This window comes from Aptenodytes patagonicus, chromosome Z (genome assembly GCF_965638725.1).
Source record: "Aptenodytes patagonicus chromosome Z, bAptPat1.pri.cur, whole genome shotgun sequence".
Lineage (NCBI taxonomy): Eukaryota > Metazoa > Chordata > Aves > Sphenisciformes > Spheniscidae > Aptenodytes > Aptenodytes patagonicus.
The window spans coordinates 53845620-53872870 of NC_134982.1; the positions used below are offsets into that span (position 1 = coordinate 53845620).

Consider the following 27251-nt stretch of genomic DNA (forward strand, 5'->3'; position numbering starts at 1 on the left):
GGCAGAAAACAACAAAAATATCTTATATGAACTGCTTCAGAGTACAGAGGGGCTCCTCCCCTGAGCAGAGCTGTAATTTCCTGCTACTTCCTTCCCAGATTTTGGGTGTTGATTGCATTATCACAGGCTAAACATAAAACAGAGCTAGCTAATACTGAGGAAGTACAACCAGGAGGAAAAAAAATTACTTGGCGAAACATTTTCCATTTCCATTCTAACTCCAAGAGGAAGATAAGCCTTAGACAAGGCCCAGACCAAGTATGTCTCACAGCCAAGTTTCTTTCCAGGTTTGGCTTGAGTGAGGCTACTTGGTAACTGTCAGAGTTAAAGCAAACTCACAGTCCCCAGTGGATACTAAGACTCTTCTGCCACCTTGGTGTTATATTTCCCAGTCTTCTCAGCAGTGTTGTTTTCACACTGCAGATTCACTCCTTGCTGTTTCTCATACTCCTCTGCCCTCTTGCACACACTGACAGGCTCTCTGCCTCTCTCCATATCCTAAGACATTCCAGTGAAGGAATAACCCTCCCCTCTTTCAGGAGGATGCCCCTCTACAGAGCCTGTGTCACAAGCATTCTTCCTCATTGTAGCAACGTTGTATGGAGCAAGCTACAAACAAATTAGACATTATCAATTCAGTAGACAGTTGCTGCCAAAGCTCACAGGCTTCCTTCATTATTCTGCTTGAAATTAAAACTAAAATTATACCATTCGGCTTAAGACCACTATCTACAAAGCATAATCAAGTCTTCTACATTGAAAATAGAAAACCTTTCCAAACTTGAAACAGACTACTGCTGAGGTCTCTAAACTGGTGTGTGTAGAAGTTGGCAACCCACACCAGACCCATGGCATTGGATCACAGAACATTTGTTTTGATTTTCATGATTTCTAGACTTGGGTCACAAACACTTGATGCCAATTTGGCAGCCTCTTTAATTTGTTTCAGTAAAATAGTAAATCCTTGGGAAGCAACCATATACAGCTTACAAATACAGAAAGTTGAAACCCACAGAAAACCAAGTTCTGTTGCTGAACATGGGTTATTCTTATTTTACATTTCAGACTTGCTAATTTCAGTGATTTTTATTCTATAACAAGAGTGGTGTTTTGGTTTGTTGTTTGTTGTTTTTTTTCAATAACTTATCTTCATTTAATATTTTCAGAAAGCAGTATTAAAAGGGAATTAGAACAGCTATTCACCAGATGAAACAAAATAAATCTTACCTTGGCCCTGAAGGTGAGAAATGTCCAGGCCCTCCTTTAGGCGGATGACAACTACACCATACTGAACGTCAAAGGCATCACTAAACAAAAGGAACAAAAATAAAGTATTTCACAACATTTTTTCCCAAAGGACCTACTTTACACACCCTCTTTGAACAAATTCCAGTGATTAAACACTGCCGTTTAAACTCCCAAATCACAAATTTGTGTTACAATTTCAGTTTCAATTCCAAACTATCAACTGCATCAGTGAACTGAAAACCATATCCTGAAAAGCAACATATAGAAAGGGTATCTATTTCCTCTCCTCCCTCTCTCCCCTATGTAAACAGCAATTACATAAAAGCAACATGAACAGGTCAGTCAAGTTCTGCACAGATGATGACAACATACGCTGAGAAATCTAAATTTTTTATCTCCCCCACATCAATAAAGAGATTTATTTTGAGTAGATCTCCTTGATCTGAGAACTAAAAATTTCTGACGTCTTTCCAAAACATTTGGGTATTAAAAACATGAAGTTGTAATTTAGAATCAAATTAGCTATAAGCTAGCTATAATGTGCCTATTCCCATTATATCTGATGGGAAAGGAACTCGCTCCTTTAAAAAATAAAGAAAGAGGGAAAACTTCATTATTGTAGAAACCAGCAAAAAGCCAGAATAAATGGCTGAGTAAAAGTGGAGTAAAATTAAGGACAAAAAAACCCCCCAAGATAAAAGGCAGAAAAACATGAACTTAACCGTATCATACATTTTGCATTAGCCATTAATCATCAGTCCTTTAAATATAAATACCTCACTACAAACAACTATAAATCAGAGAACTCCCTCCCGTGTCATTTCCACAGATAGACATTTCTCAGGGTTTCACTCTAAACACATCTCTTTAAAAGTAGTAAGACTTGATTAGAAATGTTCAAAGTATCAGCATATTCTATAATAAACGCAAGAAAAACTGAGGTTGATTTAAGAAGAAAATGTTTTGTCCATTAGTGAAAATTTTTAATTCATTATTTAATTTGTTAGATCTGTATAGATTAGATGTGTTTCTATTGTGTGCTTCAGAAACTTTCCTTTTTCCAGAGATTTTCCAGAAATATGCTTGACCTACAGTTATTACCTCCTGAGGTTTCTCTTTTGGGATGTAGAGAACCACATGACTTGTTGGCCTTGACAGATCTTCCAGCACAACCCATTCCAAAATAAAATAGGGAGAAAAAGAACAACCAAGAACTAACCAACATGTTTCCTTATTTTTCACTGCATTTGGTGCTCCTGCTTTTCTCTTAAGGAACTGGGAGAGTGGGAGGGTATGATTTTTTTCCTTTTCTAATCTCTGCCTGTAATCCCCCATCCTCTCTTTCTTTTAAATGCACAGTAAATGAGAAGTATAAAGCACAAATGAAGCGGGTTAAGCAGCACATAAGGAAAACAAAAAACCCTCTAGTGCAATAAGCAAGTTTTGGTTTTCTTAAGTGTTTGTAGCACAAGTTAGTCTATTAAAATTTTTCAGCCAGAACTGGTCTGCCTTTCAGTACTGTCAAATTACACTAGGATTTCCTTTTCCATCTCCTTTTTGGCTACTGTATTACTTTGGATGTCAGCGCTGTGTATCTTGTAAGTAAAATATTTCTTGTATATGAGAGCAAGGTTTAATGAAGATAGAACTTCAGCATAAGAGCTGATTCATTCTCTACTACACTTAATCTGTACAGAAGTAGTGCAGGAAAAACCCTGCTTTCAATAGAAACTATGCTTTAAAGAATTCAGCAGACTGGCACATAAAACACTAGTTCCATCTCTAAAGACAGTAACTTTTGAACCTCAGACCACTGCCACAACTCTTTCTAGATGCCTAAAAGAGTAGTTATATAGAAATCTAATCTGTTTAAACTATAAAGACTCACTTATTAATTTCCATATCAGAAAAAAACACAAGGTATTGAAGACTGCTAGATCAGCAATATGGAAAATCTGAGTCTACTTAAAAGAGACTTCATGCAGGTAAGATCTTCTTGACTTATTACCAAACATACTGAAATGGAACGTAAGAGCTACACCTCTGCATTTTCTACTTACTGGAATAAATTGATATAGGTTTCAACATCTCTCATGTCACCTTGTCTCCAGTTTTTCTTAAATCCAACAACAAGGGTGTTAGGTCTCATTCTACCCAGACCAGCAGCCTAAGAACAAAAAATATTTTTTAAAAACTGTTATTGAAACAACTAAAGGTTCTATTATTTTCTTAAGAAAACAAAGTATTTTTCATCAAAGTTTTAAGATAACTTTGCAAAATGAAAATACTTCAAAGTATAAAACCACTGCCAATTTTGATGCTCATCTTCACCACTTTCGTAAAAAAAAAATTTGAGAGAGGTGTACCTGCATTAAGTATTGTCCTCCATCCCTCAAGTCCTCTGCATGCACTGGTGCATAGAATGCCTTCATCTTGTTTTTAATTAGCCATCGCTGATATTTAGCCAAATCAGTTGACAGTTCCTTCATGGCTTGCCTCCGAGGACCCTTTCAAAAAAAGAAAATAAAAAGAAGAGAGGGAACAAGAATTATGGGTATGAGTAGTAATAAAGCACTCCCCTCTTTTTTTTTTTTTTAATTTCACTGCTAGAATCCAATTCAAACTTGAAGAACCTCGAAATGCTTCCACACTATCAAAAAAACCCAAACAACAAAATACCAGGCATTATCATCGGCAAAGAGTGGATCAGATTCTCATTTTTTTGGAAGAGGGGTGCTCAAGCTTTAGCAATCTTGTTCCTGTAGAGCACAACCCACTTCCCCAGCAGGTGGCACAAGCTTGTCCTCCAAACGTGGTTTTAAAAGGAAAGGGCTTTGTAATGAAACATACACAGATATAGGATGACCTAATATTAGGCTTTATAGGATTATTCATTTCAAGCTGTACAAGCGTGCCTCTGTGTGTACGTAATCCTAATCAGAAAACCCTTGTCACAGTAGCGTCACTTCTGCAGTTTTATGTTGCAAAGTTATCTCCTCCTTAAATACTTTCTTTTTATTACTTCCATCAGGATGAATCATTGTGTTCCTCCTAGACATCAAAATGAAGAATACAGGATGAGGTATAATCAAGAACACAGTAGCCCAGTTTTTGCAAAAGGATACAGTTTGCAAAAGGATACAGACTCTGACCAAATGGTCAGAGTTAGTGAAGAGTAAGGTAGTGTCATCTTTCTTGTAGGAAAGCAATTTTAAATAGAGATAGGATATGCTCTGAGAAAATCTCTAATCAGAATTGCTTTTCTACAAGAAGGATGACACTACCTCATTCTTTTCAGTACAGACCTACTTTTGAAAGACAGTAATCCCATCTATGGTATCTTACCTCTCTAGTATTACTCAGTTTCTGTCCTTTGCACTCACTGAAATTTTAAGTTTGTATAGACAGGAATTAAAGGAATTAAAGTTTCTGAAGACAAAACTGGCCAGTATTTGCTTAACAAAATGTATGTTCTGTGGATTGCATTAAGTTGATTTGCTCTTATCTGTTCATTAGATCAGAAGCAAGTCATATTTAGTAAGCGTGGTAAATTTAAACATTTAAGAGTAATCAATCTTTGTATTTAAAGTTACACTTGCTTAAAAGTTCTTAGTGATGTGACAGAAAAAATTTGGCCTTAAAATATGAAGCTCAACTACACAATCTCAATATGCCAAAACATATTTACTGATGTTTATCAGAGATGCAACAGCCTCTCTGTAGCTAACTGAAGTTTTGGTACAGATCATAGTATGACAGCCACCTTGTATCACAGTTAAGACAACTCATGACAAGTGTGATTTTGAAGAACAGTTACTTGAAGCTTGCTTCCTTCCCCTCTCCCCAAAACCTCTACAGGTCTACCACAGAAGATACTACTTTTAAAAAAAAAAGTAAGAACTGCTGAAATTACGTCCTTGCAGAACAGCCCTCACACACCCCCAACCCCCAAAAAACTCACACCTCATATGCTGACAAAAACCAGGGAAAGTTAGTGAAATACCGGGGCTGGGCAGAAAGGGAACAGGAAAGGAAATACCTGTTCACATTATTGTTTCACCTGCCAATGAAATGAATCTGATAACTGAAGAAATAAAAAACTACTGGAAAGGTTAAGAGCAATTTTTAACTATTGGTTAAACTGATACTGAATTTACTGCTCAAGAAGGTTTATTTTAGACCAGGTTTTGTAAGAAAGCTGCACAGGAATCAATCTCCCTGAAACAGTAACATTGAGAGGAAATCTAGCTGTATACCGCGCATCATTTTGACCAACTACTCTGTCCAAAGCATGAGAAGAGTACATGAGATTGTATGACACAACAACAGAAAGAGACCCAGGCTGTAATCCAATGTTCACTTTACTCCTACAAAGCTTCCTCAGCATTTAAGCATCAAATGATCAAAGGTATAATTTTGCAAAGTTTCCCCTGCAGTATACCTAACTGGAATTGTGGTGACCCATACATGAGTGGATCCTACCAGTAACTCTCTTTTTGCACTTCTCAATGTTTAATGATGCTTTCATTTAAAACAAAACCCAAAAAACACCACAAAGAAAACCCACACGAACAAAAACCACAAACAAAAACCAAATAGGTAAAAAAACCCAAAACAAAAAACAAGGTAACTTTAAAGTAAAGACAGAATACACTTACCATATGTACGTGGCCACAGATCATCAACCCCACATTCTTGGTGAAAGCATGGACAAGGTGAAGCAAAGCTGGGCGTGCATTTGGAGCACCTGTCATAATTAAGCACTGAGGTCTAGAATTGTGAATCGATGAGAAGAAAAAAAAGGTTGGAATTCACTTCATCTAGAGTTGTGGGAGTTTTTTAATTAACAGAAAGAAGTTTCTTCCAAACATTGGCCATAAGAACATAATTGTCACTGGAGAGGTAGTAACCTCATCTAGTTTTACAAGATTATGTTAAATTAAGTAAAGATCACTTTTTCCACAACTGTCAGCAGACCTATGATTAATTGGTTCCAAACTTAGTAATCCCACTAAATCTGAAAATTTACAACATTTTAAAAGATCAGAAACAGATTTTAGACAAGACTAGGTCAGAGGGATGAATTTCTTCTCCCATTTTTAAGTCACATCCCTTTGCATTTTCTAGCTTAGCTTCTTCTGTGCCCAACAGAAAAACCGTAATCATACGCTTTTTTTAAATTACTATCATTCAAAAGGCAGAGCCAAAGAACTGCAAGTAAGTTATTCTAGACAACCTTCTAATCAATTTTAAAATATGAAGTGTCCGGACTTCAGAACTCATTTCAGAAAATAATTTTTCACATCGTAAGAATCACCTAAAGTCATCTGTCTCATTCTCTATAGCATCTCCAGTTCATTTTCCATATTAGAATCATAGAACAGAATCACAGAATCATTCAAGTTGGAAAAGACTCTTAAGATCATCAAGTCCAACCATAAACGTAACACTGCCAAGTCCACTACGAAACCATGTCCCTAAGCGCCACATCTACACATCTTTTAAATACCTCTAGGGACGGTGACTCAACCACTTCCCTGGGCAGACCGTTCCAATGCTTGGCAATGCTTTTGGTGAAGAAACTTTTCCTAATATCCAATCTAAACCTCCCCTGGAGCAACTTGAGGCCATTTCCTCTCGTCCTATCGCTTGTTACTTGGGAGAAGAGACCAACACCCACCTTGCTACAACCTCCTTTCCGGTAGTTGTAGAGAGCGATAAGGTCTCCCCTCAGCCTCCTTTTCTCCAGGCTAAACAACCCCAGTTCCCTCAGCCGCTCCTCATAAGACTTGTACTCTAGACCCTTCACCAGCTTTGTTGCCCTTCTTTGGATGCGCTGCAGCACCTCAATGTCTTTCTCATAGTGAGGGGCCCAAAACTGAACACAGTATTTGAGGTGCGCCCTCACCAATGCTGAGTACAGGTGGACAATCACTTCCCTAGTCCTGCTGCCCACACTATTTCTGATACAAGCCAGGATGCCATTGGCCTTCTTGGCCACCTGGGCACACTGCTGGCTCATATTCAGCCAGCTGTTGACCAACACCCCCAGGTCCTTTTCCGACAGGCAGCTTTCCAGCCACTCTTCCCCAAGCCTGTAGCGTTGCATGGGGTTGTTGTGACCCAAGTGCAGGACCTGACACTTAGTCATGTTGAATCTCATACAACTGGCCCCGGCCCATTGGTCCAGCCTGTCCAGATCCCTCTGTAAAACCTTCCTACCCTCAAGCAGATCAACACTCCTGCCCAACTTGTTGTCATCTGCAAAATTCTATTATAAACAAAGAAACAAACAAATAAATATTGAACTGCGCTGGTTTAAAAATGTATCTCTAGAACTCAAAACATTTGTTGCCATAGGTTAGAAACCAGTATCAGGCCAAAAATAGTTCTCCTAAAGCCACTGTGCTTAAAACCGGCTTACATTAGGATCTATATCTCCTTAGGATAACAATTGAAGGAGTTTAAAACTCAGACAGCTGTATACTAGCTTCCCAAACAAAAGAGCTGAAGTACTTCCAATGCAATCCTAAACACATACAGTAAATGAATGCTCTGCTGATCAGTATCAGCACAAGCAGAAAGTTACACTTGGTAAGAATTTTCCTATAAAGCTTGTTTCTATATTGAAGTTTGCAACCCAAAATAGAGTCAACAGCAGACAGAAGCAAGGTTGCAACACTAATCACAGTTAGGTACTGCAAATTATTTAATGCCAGCCTTTAGATTTGCATTAGGGAAAGTTTGAAAATTGCTGCTCTTGATACATAAGCAATAAACAAGCTTCTGAATGTAGACTGTTTTTTCCTGTGAACAATGCAGCTTGACATAATAGGTAATACAATGTTTGTAAATAAATCGGGGATTTTGATGTCACATTAGGACTTACGACTTCAGAAAGAGCGGTTTCATAATTAAACTTCAAGTTTTGTGGTTTATACCTACAACAGCCAACTCTTTTCAGTTTGGAATTGGAAAGCCCATTAATACTCATATTAATACATTTGTAATTTAGTTTTACTGTCATATTCTTTGAGGTTGTGCTGGTACCTATCATGACTGTTTGACACATCTAATTTCATCTGTATGTATACAACATAGACATTTTAAGTACCTGTCCTGTACTTCAAGGAAATTTAGTCACTTCCAAGAGAGGCTAGGGGTCAGATTTGGAGTATTTTCCCAACTGACAGGAAATACCATAGATCTTTTCTTTGAAAAACTGTGCTGCTGCCAGGTTCTGCATTCTGGACTTAACCTCAGAGAATTGCACCTTTATCAAGAATCTCTCCCTGAACTCACTCCTTATTAAATTCTGCCCTAAGTACACAAAGTCTCCCTTCGTACACAACAGCAGATTTTAGTAGCTAGCTTCTCTTGCTAATACGCTGAGCGTAATAGAATAATACACTTCTCACAGCTGCAAGGGATGATAGAGATTTACTAGACTAAGTGTCAACACTATAAATCCTGTGCTGGGCATAGGCAGCATGTAGGAGGTAACTGCTCTATTTGAAAAGAGACAGGTCAACAGAACCTCCATCTTTGGAAATACTCAAACTTGACTGGATATGGCCCTGAGCAATCTGATATAACACCAAAGTTGGATCTAACTTTGCAGCCGGATCTATGGTGAGTCAGTTGATTTGGGGATTAGATAAGACCACATGGTAAAGTCATGTTCAATCTATGATTCTATTTATTTGGAGGAATTAGTTTAAGTCAATACTTTTTGTTAAAAATTTTTGAAGCATCTTTCTTCTGGAATAAGCTATTGTAGAAAAGTGGCATAAATACTATAGGATAGAAAACTGCCTCTTTGAGTAGGACCTTCCTGGGTAGCCATGCTGGCAGACAGCAAATCAGTTCTCTTCTTCAGTTGTGTGAAAAACACTCGTGTAGCCTGTTTGTCATTACTGGAGTGCAATGAGAGAATACGTCTAATGTGAAATAGCTGGTGTTGAGGCCAACATCCACAACATACACATCTTGGGGATTTTAGGTTAGATCAGTTTTATCTCAAGCACATGGACTGACTGCTCATCACCAGTTTGGAGTATATCTTCCAATTCAGTTTCATCAAAGAAGAATGCAATTCACAGTTCACGATTCAAACCATGAGGCATCTAACAATAAGCTGGCATCATCCACAGACTTGCTTCTAAAATGCATTCTTAATCAGTAATAAAATGCTGATGTAAATATATCCAGAGGATGTCCCTGGTGGTGAAATTCGAAGTTGTTGTAACCCACAGGAGATGAAACCATGATAGCAAACATCATTACAGTACCCTACTGAATACATAGAAGTATGTATTGTATATATGTATATATGAAGTAAAGACTTCCCATGTCTTTAATATCAACTGTTACCTGAAGTTTTTCACGTGATCTTCCACTCCTGAGAGCCGAATAGAATGCTGTAGTGCATTCAAGTAAGTCAAAGCTTGCGTTGAGGATCCCCAGTTCACATCTGTTGGAAGATTTGAAGTTGCAGTATTTTATTTAAAGCTGTTCATTGTAAAACTACATGATCACAAAATGAATGTCGAATACCAACTGAAAACACAGAATACTTAAGCTACATGTTGGTACATTCTACACAGTACTAGACAACAAACCCTACAGCTAAATAAGCAATTCTATTTAAAGATAACATTTCTGTAGAAGTTTTAGCAAACAAATTAGAGTTTTACAATTATAGGAAGAAAGAATTGAGGGGGTTTTCCCCCAACATTTCAAATATTGTAACAACTTTGGAGTCAAAAAAAAATAACACTTCAGGAAAAAATGCCATGCTGAGTTATATCACAGCAGAGGAAAAAGTAATCTCAAAACATTGCCTAAACAAAGCCAAATACTTTCAGTAAAAACCTGCTAGATTAAGCAGTTCCTTTTAGATTATTGTTTTTATAAGGAAATGAAAGATCCCAGTATCCTCTCTGTTCGTTCCCATATACATCTTTTGATAGCTACAATGAATTTATAACCCAAGTACTTCATAATCTTCATAGCCCTAGGATGTAGGGCTTTCCTTATTTTCAACTTCAGGAACACTTTTTGGTTCAGTTCTGCTCCATCTTGCACTTACAATCATACAGTGCTCTTAGAAGAGGGAAGAAAGTGTATAAATTGTTGTTCATAGATATAGGAATGGTTTACTGAGAAAACAACCACCACTCAAATCCCTTTTCAATTTGGAAAGGTAAGAGAGTATCCTCTTTCACTTCCCATCAAAACATAACTTGCTTTCTCACTGCCTTTGTTGCTGCAATTCAAGCTCTTTCAATATGCACCTCTTCCTCTAATTTTCATTCAGATGTTTATGTCTAAGTGCAAGGCATGCATCTTGATAATTTGGGAAAAGGGAGAACAACAGCAGTGACTATGCAGGCATAATTAAATTTCATTACAACTAAAAAGCCTGAAACAAAAGTTTGAACTAGTTGGCTAAACAGAAATAAGTTATCTTTTTTTTTCCCCTAAAGGCCATCACTTTTTCCCTTCTTCTACATCCCTCTTCCCCCCACTGCAACCCAAAGAAGCCCTTATACATACCTGGTTTCTTGTAAGTAACATAAATGTAGAGTCCAAGGACTATGACATAAGTTAGAAGTGCTGCCCACCAATTAATGACAAACATCACAATGCAGCACAGAATAGCTCCAACAAGAGAAATCCACATATTGTAGTATTTGAAAGCAGGGCGCCAACCTAGCCAAAATATAATTTGGAGGATAGAAGAGAAAAGAGGGAGGAAATTAAATTAATCACTACTCCCAAGAGAAGGAAGGCACTATTCCTCTTTTCCTTCCCTAGTGTTCTGCATCCCATTTCATGTGAATGTGTGACAGATTCAGTAATGTAAAAAATAAAGACTTTGGCACATTTATGCTTTCAATTTTCCAACACCTTTCAAATGAATTTGCATCTTTCTTACATAGATATGTAAATGTTCCTAATTTTGCCCTTTAAAAGCATATCTCAAAGGAAAGTTTGAAGATGCTTGTGCCAGTATGTCTATTGAATCAGGCTACAGGAACCTCTGGCAATAGCTTGCCTGACAATTGATTTTTGCTTTCAAAGGTAGTATAACACGAATCATCATCTCGTGACTCGCTCTCTCACATACCACTAACTGTTTCTAGTTGTGTATTTTTACTATTTTCACATGGCCAGAAATTTTCACCACATGAAAAGGTAAAGGACAGATATATCCAAGTAGAACTTGAGTACGTCAAAATACTGGACTGTCACTGGTTTACATCCTTATTTGTCACAAGTTTATCCGAAATCAGATAAATACACACGCACACCCCCACTAACACACCCAAGATTAACAAGTGCATTAGACATAGTACTGTTGTGTAAACAGTTATGCACATGCTCTGGCAAAATAATGGTATCTACCAGTTCAGCAACTTAAGAAGCTTTTGAGGGCATTATTTCACTACAAATGCATAGTGGACTGGGTACGGTATACATGCGTTCTGCAAGTACTGTGTTTTGGCTTACTTCTATAATCTAACTAGCCTTCCACACCAAAGGCTATAAAAATATGGCAATACCACCTGCAATTCCAGCTTCTGCTGGCCTGGAAGATGAAACATATTAACAGAGAAATCCAAAGACGACAAAAGGGTGGTTCTTGAACGCCAGATACTGAATTAGCAAGAAAGTTTTCTTCAAGAGTTTCTGAATAAACACTGAATTATCTTGTGTTCCCTCAGCAAAGATGACAACATTAGTAGCTCCCAAGCTCTACTGGATCACTCAGTCCTCAAAATTTCAGAAGACCCAAGTACACACCATATTATGCTTGTAATTCAGATGCATCATGAGAGTCAAATAGATGTTTAGTAACTAGATTAAACTAAACATTCGTTTTTATTAATACCTTTTAGATTGTATTTATGCATAAAGAAATTGCAGGCTGAACTGTCACCCCCAAAATGTAGTTCCTACCTGGAGATTTTGCAAGAGAAGCATGGAATACAGAGAAGTTAATCAAGGCATATGAGGCCAAGAAGAAGTTAGAAATAATTGGAGCAATGACGTTCAGTTCAGCTGTAAAACCAAAAACAAAGCAGGCTGTTATGAAAGATATCATCCAATGGCTTTGTAGATTCCAGAGTAAAAAAAATCTGCTACAAACAACCTTATTTTCTGATGTACTCTAAGGAGAAGCAGTTTGTCCTTTCTGTTCGACAGACAGAGCTATTATCTTAATGGTCTCTTATTTACTAAGGTATCTTCTAATAGTCAGGAAGTGTAACATTCAGTTTTGAAAATATAAACATTTTTCCGCACTACCAAGTGTTCCAGGACTGCCACTTTTGAAGCACTACATACTTTCTCAAAATAATTCATTGAGAAAATTTCTTTCCCACCATGGCTTGATCAAACAATGCACTAATACACTGGGTTCTGGAGAATGTCAGAAACAGTAGGCAGAGCATTAATACATCTGCAGTGCATCTCTAGCTCAATTCTCAAACAGCAAAGAACAAGATACTAATAAGTTTAAGAGACAATCAACTATGGTGAATGGCAACAGCAGACAAAGTTAGTGTGAGCAATGTGACAAACATTTTCATCTGCCTGCATTTTAAAAGTTGCATCAATGGTACTAGTATAGTGCATTATTACAGACCAATACTATCACAACAGTGATGAGTACACCCTCTTCAGTGAAAGAGACGGAAGAACCTGATGCTCTCCTTTCCTTGAGGCAGCATGGTACAAAACATTTATATGTGTACTCTCACCATCAAAAAAAAGTGATCAAAATGCAGAATGTGCCATGTTAGTCTGCAAGTTTCTACTTGTTGTAATCAAGTTTCCAGTCAGCATGCTGCAGTAGGGGCATCACGGGTATACCTATGCCTTAAGCAGATTTGGGGGAAAGATGAAAGAGCAAACTGGGAAAAGAAGTTTAAAAGCACTGGTACAGGATTCATGGATGGACACAGCACAATTAGTTTGCCATCTACACAGAACACATGTAATTCTACCCAGACTACCTTTACTTTCAGCAACAGCAGCATCAGCACTCATCTCTACTGTTTGTAACTTCACAGAAAAACACACTTTAAAAAGTATTGTTCATGCAAGTTTGCCGTTTACTGAAACTGTTTGTAATTATTAAAAATCTGAGATAAACTTTCATATTAACAAGATATAACATCTTTCTACCTCAAGCAAACGATGTATTTTTATTGATTGATAGTATCTAAAGACAGATACCTGCGGTTATTAAGAAAAGTGCAGTATTGCTACAGTTCAATTCAAATTTATTGCAGTTCTAGACAGAGTTGTATCTAGAAGATAGGAGAAAGCAACCCTCAAAATAAACAGATTTAGAATGCTGGCTTAGAATTAAGCTGTGCATTAGACCTCTAGGACACTGTCATCAAGTCATGATATGGAATAGAATGCTTTGTAAAGGACAAAAGGATATTGAAATTTATTATAATTTCAAACTAACCAATTAGTATGAATCCAAGAGCAATTAAAAATGTTAGAAGATATCCTCTCAGTGGTTCATTGTTCTTCCCATAGCCTTTAGCAAACATCTGAAATCCTGGATAAATGTTGTCCTTGCACAAAGCCTAAGAAAAAATAAAATTCAAGAGTCAGCATGCATTTTGTTCAAAATGTATCCTTACTAATACTTACTAATGCTGTCTTCCACTGCGTATTATCTTCCTGAAAGAAGGTTTATAGCCACCATGTACTAATTCTATTTTCAATTGTCTTTGCATCTTGACATTTTGCATTTCCAATATTCTACCCTTCAGTAATTTCTATCTATAAGAACAAGCTTTGCTCTTCTGTAAGTAATTGACTATTTTACTTTACTGGTGTCTTACAACCACAAAGAGTCTTTCTTTAGGAGATGATGTTTTCTCAGAAAGTGGAAACTTTGCCCAATATATACACTAGTTCTCTGCATCAATACTTGTGCTTCTATTCCGCAAAAAAATCCCTTCTATGTTTGACTCCCTACTGAACTTCTGGGAAAGAAGGTCATTAGAGGACACTGAAGTTTCACCCAATTAAAGAGAACTTGTAAGACAAAGAATGAGATTAAATGGTTAAAAAGAAGGTAAAGCAAAATACATTCAGGAACACCAACAAAATCAGTGTAAATTATTTACACAAGAACTGGCACACAATTATTTTGATAAAGTATTCTCTGACGATTAACATTCCACAGCTACAGGTTCTACTTCATGCTGTCTCCTTCTGTGATTACTTTGAGAAATGAACTGTTATCTTTGTATGTGCTCCACTGTTACTTACAACAAAAAATATCTAAAGGAGTTTGTAGATTCCTGTAATGTTAGTTACACCACAACTAATCTCTGAACTAACCAGAAACACATGAGATCTGGAACAAATTATAGTCTAGCTACGATTACTAACAGTAACACACTGTTTTCCCATTCTAAGCAACAGGTAAATATTAGATCAATCTACTGATGTCAACTGGTATGAATCACAACGGCACTATGTCAAAGTCCCCTTCCAAAAATTCTGATTCAAAAGTTAATTGAAATTATTCTTTAAAAGATTATGGTTTTGCTTCCATACTTACCTGGAAGATCTTAGGTGCACTCACAAGAGATGCTAATGCAGAAGACAGGGTGGCTGAAAAAATACCTGCAGAAATCAGTGGTGCAAATCCTGATACCATGCTCATCACCTGAAAGCAAAATAATTATTTTTTTGAAAGAATATGAAAAAGTATACTATACGAATGGATGGCAACATTAACTACACAAACAGAAAAATAAAATACTATGTACCCTCCACTTAAAAGCTGTTTGAATATCATGCATTCATGCCAGTGAATGAACTAGGGACAAATCAGGGGATATAAATGGATCCTAATTTCAGAACAAGAGAATGTGGCTTTTCACACTATATGTAGTCCAACCATGTAATTCTCAGGTCAAAACAATCAACAGTGAAAGTCTCCATGGGTTCATAAGAGGATTAAAAATAAGTCATGGAAGAAAAATACATTGGAATTTGTTACATATTTTGACTAGCCTACCGCTGAATAACATGGTCTCAGAAAGCCCAAGTGACAGAACAACTGAAATTGGGGACTATCTTGGGAAAGCTGATTGTCTTTCTCAACATCTCCATCACTCTAAGTTAGGCTTGTTTCCCATTCAAAACCACAAGGACAGCACAAACTTCCTTCCTATCTCCCCAAGTTCACATCCTAGGACATCTTTGTAACCCCAGTGAGTGAAATACAACATGCAATTCTTGGCAGACTGGATGACTACAAAATAATGCTCAGCAAGCTAAGTGTAAAAGAACAATGTTGATAAGACATTAAAAAAAAAATCCCAAAGTAAAACCAAAGCAGTTTGTCTAATTGCCATATAGCCTAAAGACCCTCTTCTACCATTCTACTGATTACTTCCATACTACAGCTGCATCCAGCCTCACACATGTCAAGTGAATTAAGACACAGAACTATGTATTTGAAAAACAATCATGGTTTAATAGAGTACTTTTCTTTATGAAACAAAAGCCTAAACTGCTTGAAGACAGCCAGCGTTTAAGAATTTGATACCATCTTGAAAAAGCTTATGTTTTTTGTCCACGGACCAAACCCAGCACAGTGCCTTTCAAAGCACAACATGTCAGAATGAGGTTCTGCATTGTTTGCACTGATTACTTGCCTTTGTCATCCTGGCAACCTCACCTAGAGTACCAGGAAAGGTACTGAAGGAAGGCAAGAAAGATCATGCAGAAGTGTCCAGTTTTTAAGTTACTGTCACCTGAAGTTGTAAAATCTAGCTGTCTAAAGCAATCTTACTAGGTAGGACATGCTCTCGGAAACAATATACAGGTGACTGATGAAGTTTTACTCATATTCCTAGGGCTAAACTAATGATAAAATTTAGCATTTTTCTCAAGATCAGACTGACAAAAACTGCTGGGTCTCTCAAACAGTCAACTGAATCTCTACGCTACATCAGGTTTCATTGGTCAGTTCAAGGCATGCCTTGCCTAAAAAGAGGACTTAAATAATTGCAGGTGCATAAGATGAAAGTGAAGTAGCTGTCATAGTAGTGTAATGAATGAAGGAGAATTTCCTGAAGCATATTTGTAGTTGACAACAACAAAAGATAGGACAGGCCTTTATTCATCTATGACTAAAACTAATGACACATACATTAAGCTATCCCTCCTACGCCCAGGTTTAAGTTAGTTCTATGATCAACAGAAAAAGTTGTAAATGCCAGTTTGTAATAACCCTACACTATATTTCTATGAGAGAAGTTAAGGGTGTAAATGCTTTACTGACAAATATTTTAGAAAGAAACCTTTGCTATAGCAACACAATAAACAGGCATAGAATAATCTTTATAGAAGCAGTATGAAAATTTTCTTCCTTGCAAGGATGGCTTGATCAATCTTCCCTGGAAGGACTTCTTACTGACAGAATGGTACAAGTCTCCACCACTTTTCTTCCCATCAGATTCTTGCATCAACGTCTTGCAATTTAGTTCTTACAATATACTCAGATTTTACATTCTCTTTCTAGGTTCTGTTCATTGCCTCCATTTATTTACATGATCTATTTTTGAATATTATATCTTTTTTATAAATTTGAGAGAAATCTGAGTAAGGTGTATGCAGATAATGTTTGTCCATTTTAAAAGCTAGTAAATTAGGACTTAGGTTACTAATGTAAGAGACATTAGGAAGCTTCTTCTAAGCTAGGGGAACAAAAGGGGAATCAGTTCCAGCAGAACCAGTATGCCATGGTGTTAAACATCCCTCCGTCCCTCCCCCCGCCAACATACATACCATAATCCAAACTTCATGACCACAAAACCAAGGAGCCCACATATGCAGTTAGCTATAGCACTGAAATTTTCATCCTTTAAAGAACACACAGAATTGGAAGGACAGATATCTAGTAAGAATTGCCCTGTTACCACTGGTGTGGTGGGATAGGTATATAGTTACTGCTGATAAGGGACTCGTGCTTCCTTGGCCTTTACCATGTAGACAGTTTCTTACATTTCAAACATTTGGGATAATGAAATGTTGTATTTTGACTACAGTTTCAGTTCTTTGGTCCAGCTATTGTGGAGCAGAAAAAAATGCCACATGAAAACAAGCAGCAGCTTCTTTAAAGTTAGATTTTTATAATGAATATGGACAAAGTGTTGTTCAACTCCCCCTTCCCCTAACTTTTTTCAAATGTTTTACAGCTGCCTTCCTTTGTAGGAGGAATGTTTTAGCAAAACGTTTACACTGTTTGTGGAATGGAGTTTGATGCTACTTTCAACTTTCATCCAAAGTTGACCAAATTCTGCATTTAAATTACCCAAAGCTATAACTTATTCTAGGGAAGTTCCAGGCTGAGGCTACAGAGCCCAAAACAAATTTCTGAAGTTACTCTTGTACCACGTGGCAGCCTGGGCACAGAAATGTCACTGACACTGAACAGAGAAATGTCTGAAGCCTGTGAGGACCTGTAATTCATTTGCGTTGACTACAACAGAAACTGAAGATGGTCTTTATATGCAAGTCTGACTAAGCCTGTCTCACCAGCTGTTCTCATTTTAAGTTTCTTAGCATCATCTAAGCTTTCCACAGGTAAATCATACTACAAGTCATCCATTTGTTGCCTAAACACATTCAAAACCTGAGCTGCCTAAGCACGAACTTCTTTGCCAAAAGAACTGAATGCAGCACAAAGTGTACCGAAGCGATAAAGTCATCAGGCTGTGCACACGAGTAAGCTGGCACTTTCAACCTCGGAACCTGCATGCTTACAAGCTGTAAGACAAATACAACAATCTTTGCTTACTTTGGGGATTAATTTATTTTTGTGAAGTATTTGTCCTCAGTTATTTAACCTACAGAAAGAAGTTGCATTTGTATGAAGAGCTTGAGAAGTACACAAGCCTGGAGTCCCCTCCACACACATGCTGTGACTTGCAGATAAAAAAAAATTCTCTCCTTATAGCTACCATTCAGAGCTACTAAGTTGAGGGCACTTCAGTTAGAAAATGGCCAACAGTTTATCTACAGGTAGACAGTCTCTCATGCAAACGATTTCCTTCTGACATCTGAGAAAACAGAAACAGACTCTTCTCAGACATGCACAGCAAAAGCTGTGAGGATGAGAGAAAACACAAACAGCAATGGAAAGTCCAACTAGGTATTAGAAAAACAAAACCCCACAGAGAAGGTGGCAAAAGACTGCAGCAGGTTGCCCAGAGATGCTGTGCAATCTCCATGACAGTTTTCAAAATCCCAACAAAAAGGGGGGCGTACGGGGCAATGCATTCTCTGTGCAGCCCCTGGCATTGAAAGTGACTTTTTCTATTTGGAACCCACTAGTTTTTCCACAGAGAGAAGCAAGAATAATTTGGGAGACAGAAGTACTCTTTAGACCAAATGGTAAGAAACTAGAACATTAATGACTAACTTACTAGAAATACAAGCAACATTTATGGTAAGCAACCTTACCAAAGTTATGACTTCAAGAAAAAGATACAGTCGGAGGAAAACAGTTCTACGCTATTCTCAGCTGTACATTTGATGATATACTGGGTTCTTTCGAGCTTAAACAAATGAGGAAAGTCATCAGCTTTTGCAGAATAATTATTCCCTCAAGAGCAATTCTGAAATGTTTCTAATACAGACTTTTTCTAAACCAGAACAAAGTAACACCACACAGATACTCAAATTATTCCACTATAAAAATGTATTTTACTCTAATAGAATCTGCACTGCAACATTATTTCAGCATGTACAAAATAGGTTTTCCAGCGAGCTTTGCAGGTAAGGCTGTCAGCCTAACATTTAAGTAGTACACGTAAAGAGTACATGTACCACATGTACTTCTGATCAAAACCCACAAGCCAGACACCTTTTTCATCACTGGATTTCAGCTTAATCTCTAGCCAACTTTTTGTACACTGATTAGAAAAAATTAGGGCAAAGATGGACTACCACAAAGCAAGTTTAAGACAATCGGCAATAAATATGTTTTCCTTGGTTTCTTTCAAACCCTTACCGATAGTTCATGGACATCCCAATTACTTGTGAAGTAAAAGTTGAAGACTGAATTACCCCATGACTTCTAGAGGATTTTTAAACACAGTAACATCAGGTTTTATGAAAATTCACAACATTCTTACCATTAAAGAGGATACTGTGACAAATATGTAAAACATTCTTAAAAAGTCAGCATATTTTCTAAGAAACTTAAAAAATTAAGGCACAAGTTATTTGACAGAGGCTACCTACGATTACTATGCATCACTACTGAACAATGAGTACTTCTATCCACATCACTGAATGATGACATTCAGGTATCTGAAGACAGAAAGTTGCAGTCCCACCACCTGACCTAAGCAGTTTACTCAGAAGACGAGTAAATATTTATACCACCTGTGTATAACATCCAAGAGTTTTTAACATAGTTACATTGTTGTTCTACATACTATCTACAGTGTACCACTTAACTATTCCAGATAAACCTTATATTTATGGAGATAGCCATTTTTAGCCTATGATTTTTCTTAATATGCAATTCAAAAAAAAGAAGAAACACAAAAGCCAATAAACAGGTTTAGGAGAAAGTTTTATACCTGGAAATTGTTCATCAGCCCATAATGACACCCTGTCTGACAGGATGAGAAATCATAGTTTAATTTGCAAGCTGCAGTAGTGCAATTTGTCAGCTCGGTGACAATGGTGTTATTAATGTTCCCTGTGGCATCTCGAACAACACAGGAACCTAGAGTGGACACAATCACAAAAAAAGGCATTAACAGACTGAACCTGAACTTAAGGATATGTGTCAAACTCAATTCCCTTTTTACATAAGCATATTCTCACAGGGCAACATTAAAATATGGCATTTACATTTTTAATACATTTCTGTATTAAGCACATCTTCACTATGAAGAACAAATACAAACAAGCGAACTAATTGCTCTCTTGCCTGAGATAATCTTCAGTTTTTGAATAAATCTGAGTCTAATAAGAAAAGGAAAGTTTTAGCACAGAGGAAAACAATGTTAATAGACTTGCAAAAGTTTAACAGCACAATTTTAGCTCAACATATTATTTCTCCGAATCATGAGTTTCCGCATAGCTCTTTAATTGAAGTTAGTATTATGCACCATTACTTGATTTAATAGTTTCTCTTTTTGTCAATTTTCCCAGAGGAATGCATTTTTGTAGTGTATGTACAGATGTATGTAGACAGGTGTGCACAGTGTTGCAGTTATTTCTTTTCCAGTTAATATGGCTCAGACATTCAAAAAAATTAAGTAGTTTGTCATGAAAACATGTTGCAAGCCATTTTCCCAAAGCTTAAACAAGCCACCTCCTATGTGACTGTGGTATTTTAAGGTGGTTTCTTGGTGAAAAACAAAGCCATACAGTCCCATTCCTACCACATTTTTTATAATTAAGTTTATCACTTAAACTGCTGTCTTCAATTCATGTATGATTATTTGTAATTTCACTGGTCAAGAAAATGCTGAAGAAACAGCATTTCAGCCCTTAAGTACTAAGAAAAACTAAAAAGTACTAAAAAGCCCACAAGTCTTCAACATTTTTTGTCTCAAAGGACAAAAACTAGAGCAGACTAAGTATTATTTAAAATTCTATGGTTTAATAGTTGAGGTAGTCAAATTGTTTGGACACCAGCAAATATTTCCAGGAACAGGAATTAAATAAGTAGTGGGGAAGAGATGAGGGAAGTCTACAAAGCAGTAGCCAATAGCTAAATAGCATTCCCTTAATTTGGTCTTTTAGGAACTTGAATGACACGGAGGTCCTGGGAACAGAACCATGTGACTACAAAGAACCTGAATTACTTACTTACAAAATAAGACGGAGGGCACAGATGTGCTGCAAGCTTAAGTTTAAGTTTCTCCAATAACAATCCCTGTTACCTATGTAATTTGTCTCTCTTTTATTGGGAAAATGAATTCCTAAGTACCTATACCATATTTAGATTGCTTCTGAGCCATCAGAACTTGACTAACAGTCCACAATAACACCTGGTCCCGGTAGGTGGACATTACTTAATCCTTCCACTTTTCAGATTTATTTTTTAGTTACTTATTAGGCCCAACTGGTTAAATTTCAGTAAGAGTTTCCTATATTGATCACCTGTCTTATGCTTTTCTTGTGGGTATGTGGAGGGGCTGGGGTTTTTTTTGTTGTTGTTCTGTTTTAAATGGGATCAAAACCTCTGTATGAGAGAAAGTTCTTTCTCTTCCACTACGCAAGTATTTGCCCCAGCCATTCAAGCAGTATATAATGGATGTGACAATATACTTACTAGTTGAACTATTTGTAGATAACATTTTATTGGTAATAGATTGCAGTGGCAGACCCATTAAGTTGAGCAACCCATTAAATAGCTACAGTGCACTTTCACAGCCCTCCTCTTCCTCATACCCTTTTTCATAGTTCAGATCCAACTGGCTGGCAGGCCTTTCACACATGGAGTCAAAATACAACAGAAAGGGACAATGACAGTATGAACAAACTTAATGTGAGTCTTACTATGAGAGAATGCAGAACAGAAGCCAGCTAGGCAGGGTCCATTCTCAGCAGAAGATACTTAGGTATAAGTAAGAGTCCAGATATTTTATTTAACACTCATTCAGAAAAGTTTTATTTATTTATAAGATTCTGGCAACGTTTTCCCTAAGAACCTCTAGGTCTTCTTTCCTGTAAAAACAGGATTTCACCTTTTCAGAGGCTTTATAAACACGTTCCTGCCAAAGTCAAATAAAGTTTTGCCATGCTATAAGCCTGAGAAGGTTAACAGACCATCTATATCAAGTTATCTCCTAACTACCTGCAACCAGCAAGAATTCCAGAGATACTACCCTACTCCTTCAGACTGCAGTTGAGAGTGCTGAATTTCTCCAGTGCTACAGTTAGGCTCTTATTAATTAGTTTTACTTCCCTGTGTACAGAAAGCATGTCTTAACCCTACTCAAAAGCTTGGGTTTTTTATTAGAGCTTCCCTTGTTTTTAAAGCAATAAATGTTCTTTGAAATATGCCTTTCAAGAATTTGATATAAAAGTTGCTTACGCAATCTTCATCCTGCCACCTGCACATCTGCATTAGTCCCTTGCTAACATATGAAACTGCACTTTCTCCTCACAGCTTGTTATCTTTTTGAAATACGTTGCCTAGCTCTAGCAGTAGGACTAGCAATTTTCTTCTTCTAAGCCTTCTTTACTCAGTTTCTTAACCCTCTTACTACAGAGCATGCAAATATTGAGCTAAATTCAGAACATCATACTCCCCTTCAGACATGACTACTCAGTGACATTTACTAGCCCCTTCAAAATTTTAATGACTTGCTTATCACTACTCTGGAAACTTAACAGTGCGGAGTAGTGTGTGGAGAAAGGAATAAAAGCATTTGTCCGATTCCTGATCCAATGCCTCAAAAAAAGCTAAACTTCACTCATGTCATGATCTCCAACTTCTGCAGTAGCCTTTTCTAACTAGCAGAATTCTAAGTGTAAGTTATAGGAGGCAACTAAGGCAGGACATTTCTGATGCATCAAACAATTTCATGTTCAGTTGGTTTTGCAAACTGTTCCTTTCACAATATGAAAAATGAGATGTTTCATGTTTGAAAGATGATCAAAGTATTCCATTAACAAATGAATATTAATGAGCATTTTGCTCTCGTGGGCTCAAATTCTAAAGTATTTAAATTTGGTAGCAGAGGTCTATGTAGTCAACCTAATTAGGAAATAAGCGTAGGTCACTATGCTGCACAAAGCACAATCACTACAGAGCAACTATTTGGCAGAGCTACAGTACAATGTTAGCCAACAGAGGCAGACTAGCAAGATTGGTATCTTTGGAAAGGAAGTATCATTAGTGGTAAGATCAATGGTACTCTTATACAAATGAGAATTTCATTCAAAAGGCAGCACAACTAAGATAAAGCAAGGTCTTTCATATAAGAAAACTGATTACTGCTGCCAGAAACTAATTTATGTGACACAAATAAAAACATTTCCAGTCATAGGCAAGAAATAAGCGAGATACGATTACAATCTTATGTTCTTAAGATTACTAGAATAGAATTATTTTATGGGTGGGAAAAACCTGGTTCACCGTTGGTACTCTAGAGCAAAACTGATATAGAGAGCATCAAACTCTAAGGCAACTTCTACAGAGAATTTCAAACCACTGTGGGGCGGGGAAGACTGGGAAGAGAGGTTATACAAGACTCAGATCAGTCTGTGATTGCTTCTCCTCTTTCCACATGAAAATAAAGCTACAGACAATGTTTCAGAACATGACAACGCTCCTGAAAGTGGGCTGGCCAGATGAAGGTACTACTCACTCTCTTCCCTCTACTGCGGAATTACTGGTCACACATCCTCACCAAAGAGCTGTTTGATCATCCCACAATTCACTTCAGGTAAGTAGCTGACTACCATCATCTTCAAACCAATACAGGTGTTTGTTCAGTGAGTATTTTCTGAAAACGCACTTTTCTAATCCAGGGATTATCCCACTGCTAAATTGTAAATCTTTTAACATACACAACTGCAACAAATGAGGAAACATCTGTATGAAGTCTTTTGTCATCTTTAGTCTGAAGCAGTCACTAGTCTTAGGAAAATATCACTCACTTCAGGTAATTATAAAACCAGCTGAAAATTGAACCTCCAACAATAAAAATTAGAGACCTCTGGCTATGACTTTCCCATGCATGAATGCCAATTACATAATGACTTTATGTAATGAATTATGTAAACTGCATCAAAACAGACCCTCAGAATGAATGTGAAAGGATAAAGTTAAAAACATTCTCTATTTACCTACAGATACTGCAATTCCTGCGTAAACCAATGTAGTAATTAAGATGGCCAACAGCGTTCCTTTAGGTATGGCTGACTGAGGATCCTGAAAGAAAAATGTCAGTGGACAGTGATGACGGAGATAAATGTACAGTGTTTGTGAACAATATTTGCTAACTCACTACTCACCGCAAGATCACCTGAGATATTTGCACCAGCAAGTATGCCAGTTGCAGCAGGGAAGAAAATAGCAAATACAGAAAAGAAAGTTTCCTCTTCTCGGAAATCTGGTCCAAAATTCTCCATAAATATTTCAGCTGCAGAAAAAGATTTAAGTCTATCAATATTCATATAGAAGCTACAGTATTAGCCCATTCCAGCCATTATTAGCTCCATGAAAAAGCTGAAAGTCACAGCTGTATGACCTTCTTAAAATTAAGCATAGAACATTTAAGTCCTAATTCATCACTTCAACTCAAAATAAAAGTCAACACAGTAAACTTAAATAGCCTTTAAAACCAGAAAAAGTACTTATAGTATCATCGAGCTTTTTTAAATTTACTGTAATTGATATGAAGCAGGCAGGACCAAGTTTTGGTCCAATACCTTTAAGGAACAAAACTGCAGAAGTTTGAAAGAATCAGGAAAAAATCTCTATAGTTAAATAGGACTATAAGATATTTTAGATGTTTAACTTAATTGTAACAGCACGTCTCCTCTTTGCAAAGATATTGTTTACAATACTAACTGTTCCAACATACCTTTATAACCAAAGAAACCTTTAGGCTTCTTGCTATCCAAAGGAATAAATGTTCCTATGACAAAGTCTCCAATAGCAAGTATGAGGATCACCAGTAGGACTATCTGTGCCTGAAACATAATGATTGCAGTCAGACAGAAGAACTTGCTCTTTTTCAGTTTCAAGCTTCAATGTTGTGTTCTAAAATGTAAATATTTACTTTATTCCAAATTCAGCTTAGTCTTCTCAGTTTGTTTTCCACAAATAAATAAGGCAAGCTGGAGAGAATATGTACCAGGATTTTTAATAAATAAATAGGAGTAATTTGTAAGTTTAATGTCCGTTCAAAAGAGAATTTATTACGGTACCTCTCAAAGTTATGCCTCTAAAGACAAAATACTTAAAAGGACTATTTTCTCTATAAGCCTTCCATAAGGAATGGATTTGAGTAGACTGAAATTCACAAGAAAAGAGCTAAATACACACAAATGCCAGGAGTGTTGCCTTATTAACTGTGATCATAATGCTTTGCCTTATACTTCAGTATGCAGTATTTACTTTACTAAGAATTTTATTACATCAGGAATCAAACAGCTTTTGTTTGCTATTTTATGCAATGGACTAGATTACTTTGTTACATTCTCATGTTCTCAACCCTTATTTATGAAATTGAATTGCAGACTACCACAATTACTTGTTAATTTCTAGTTTTCTTGATACTTTTTTCATTACAACCTAGATTTCTAACCACTGTTCAATAAAACCATTATAAACCCTACACTTCAAACAAGTACTTTAAACCATCCAACACCTCAAAAGTGTGAGTAAAGATAAATGTAGGCATTGAAGAGACGGTTCAGGTATTACATTTAAATAAGCAACCACACTGCCCTGTTACCTTTCATGTTATTTGATTCCTTATAAAGGCATATGCCAGTGGCTCAGAGGAAGCTATTCATAGTTTGACTTTTTTTCAGGCCCAAGATCAGAACTTAATATGCAATAGCACTGTGGCATTGCTGATTGTTACAAAACAAAGTTTTCAGTTCACACAGCCTCGCAAGTAAACAGGGTAGTGCAGCAATAAACAGAGCATGACAGCCAAGAGCAGAGTTAGAAGACCACCTGAAGAAACCAGTCTGTGCATCATATTTAGATCTCTCCTTTGCCAAGCCTACAGAATAGGTGAGAGGTGTAAGGATGCAGCTGGGTGCTTACAGAAGTCTTCAATAAGCCTACAGAATTCAACATGAAGTTACCACAGAGCAATTGCCACAAGTGGATTTATCCAGTAACAAACCCAGGCTTCTCCCTCAAGTTAAGAGCATTTTCTGAATATCTTCCTTACATTCAAAAGTCTCAGACAAAGAATGGGCTTCTAAGACTTCAACTCAAGGAGTTGAGTGGTAAGAGATCACAAACTCTGAAAAGTCGATTTTTAAGCAGGCTTCCCTGGAATCTCAGTCTCTCTTAGCTTTTAGATCTACTTCAAAGACATTATTATAGATTCCCCTTGTCCCATTTGCCAAGGCATTCTGTAAGTCATGGGGAAGGCATCAGAGAACATCATAGATACTATAATCAGGAAGTGTTTTGCTATGCTAAGCTGTATGTTAACCCACATGCTTGTTGGGCAGGTTCAGTTGCTTACCATTGCTCGTACTTGCCTTCTTCCATGATGCAGAAACCAAGCCAACAAGCCTTGATTTATGCATTGAGCACAGGATTTTTGAAAGCTACCTATTTCCTAATAAGGATGACACTGCAGTGATACCACAGTTAAGGTTTGATACAGAAACGTTAAACAGCAGGGGTATTTCTATGCAAGCTATTGTTATAGAATTGTTCATGTTATAGAGCAAAGCAAGGTATTTCTTGTGACTTTAAGTGACAGCAGCCAGAGGGTTAATAACAACTAATGCATTCAAAGGAAAAACCGAACGGTTGAGATTAAGGAGGACAGTATTGTTCGAACTCGGGTCCATAAAGATACCACTACAAATTGAAGTTACAGACAGTGAAGGACTACCTGAGAAAGGTAAGCAATTTTTACAGAAGCATGCTGTTCAATTTAAAAGTACATGCCAAAGTCAATTTCTGTAGATTCTTTTTTCCCTGTGGTAGAGCCAAGTAATGTACTTGATCTTCACTTCGTTTTTCTACGATCCCTATTTCTAGGGCTGGAAGCAACAATGAGCAACAATCATTTTGATAATTAGTATCATTGTCATCTTGATGCAGGAGCATAAGAAAGTGTTACAACACTCACATGAAGAAGCTCCTTCAGTTGCCTCTGACTGCAGAAAATAGGAGCTATTGCGAACAAAATATCAAATGGGAAGGGAGACCAAGTGAGGCTCTTATTTTTGAGCACACTATGGACAGATGTTCAGAAAAAGCCTACCAG

General features: G+C 37.1%; 1 protein-coding gene across 2 annotated transcripts in view; it reads right to left on the minus strand.

Moving 5' to 3' along the window:
* The window catches only part of SLC12A2 (solute carrier family 12 member 2), a 63997-nt gene that overhangs the window by 11344 nt on the left and 25402 nt on the right, over positions 1–27251 (minus strand). For both annotated transcript variants that reach the window (XM_076363373.1, XM_076363372.1), the window contains exons 7-19: positions 24867–24975; positions 24295–24422; positions 24127–24211; positions 19893–20041; positions 14849–14956; positions 13736–13859; positions 12214–12315; positions 10807–10962; positions 9622–9721; positions 5907–6018; positions 3615–3755; positions 3309–3415; positions 1228–1307 (exon numbers count right to left, since the gene is read on the minus strand). In XM_076363373.1, the coding sequence (XP_076219488.1) occupies positions 1228–1307; positions 3309–3415; positions 3615–3755; positions 5907–6018; positions 9622–9721; positions 10807–10962; positions 12214–12315; positions 13736–13859; positions 14849–14956; positions 19893–20041; positions 24127–24211; positions 24295–24422; positions 24867–24975 (1501 nt within the window). The remainder of the gene's footprint in view (positions 1–1227; positions 1308–3308; positions 3416–3614; positions 3756–5906; positions 6019–9621; positions 9722–10806; positions 10963–12213; positions 12316–13735; positions 13860–14848; positions 14957–19892; positions 20042–24126; positions 24212–24294; positions 24423–24866; positions 24976–27251) is intronic.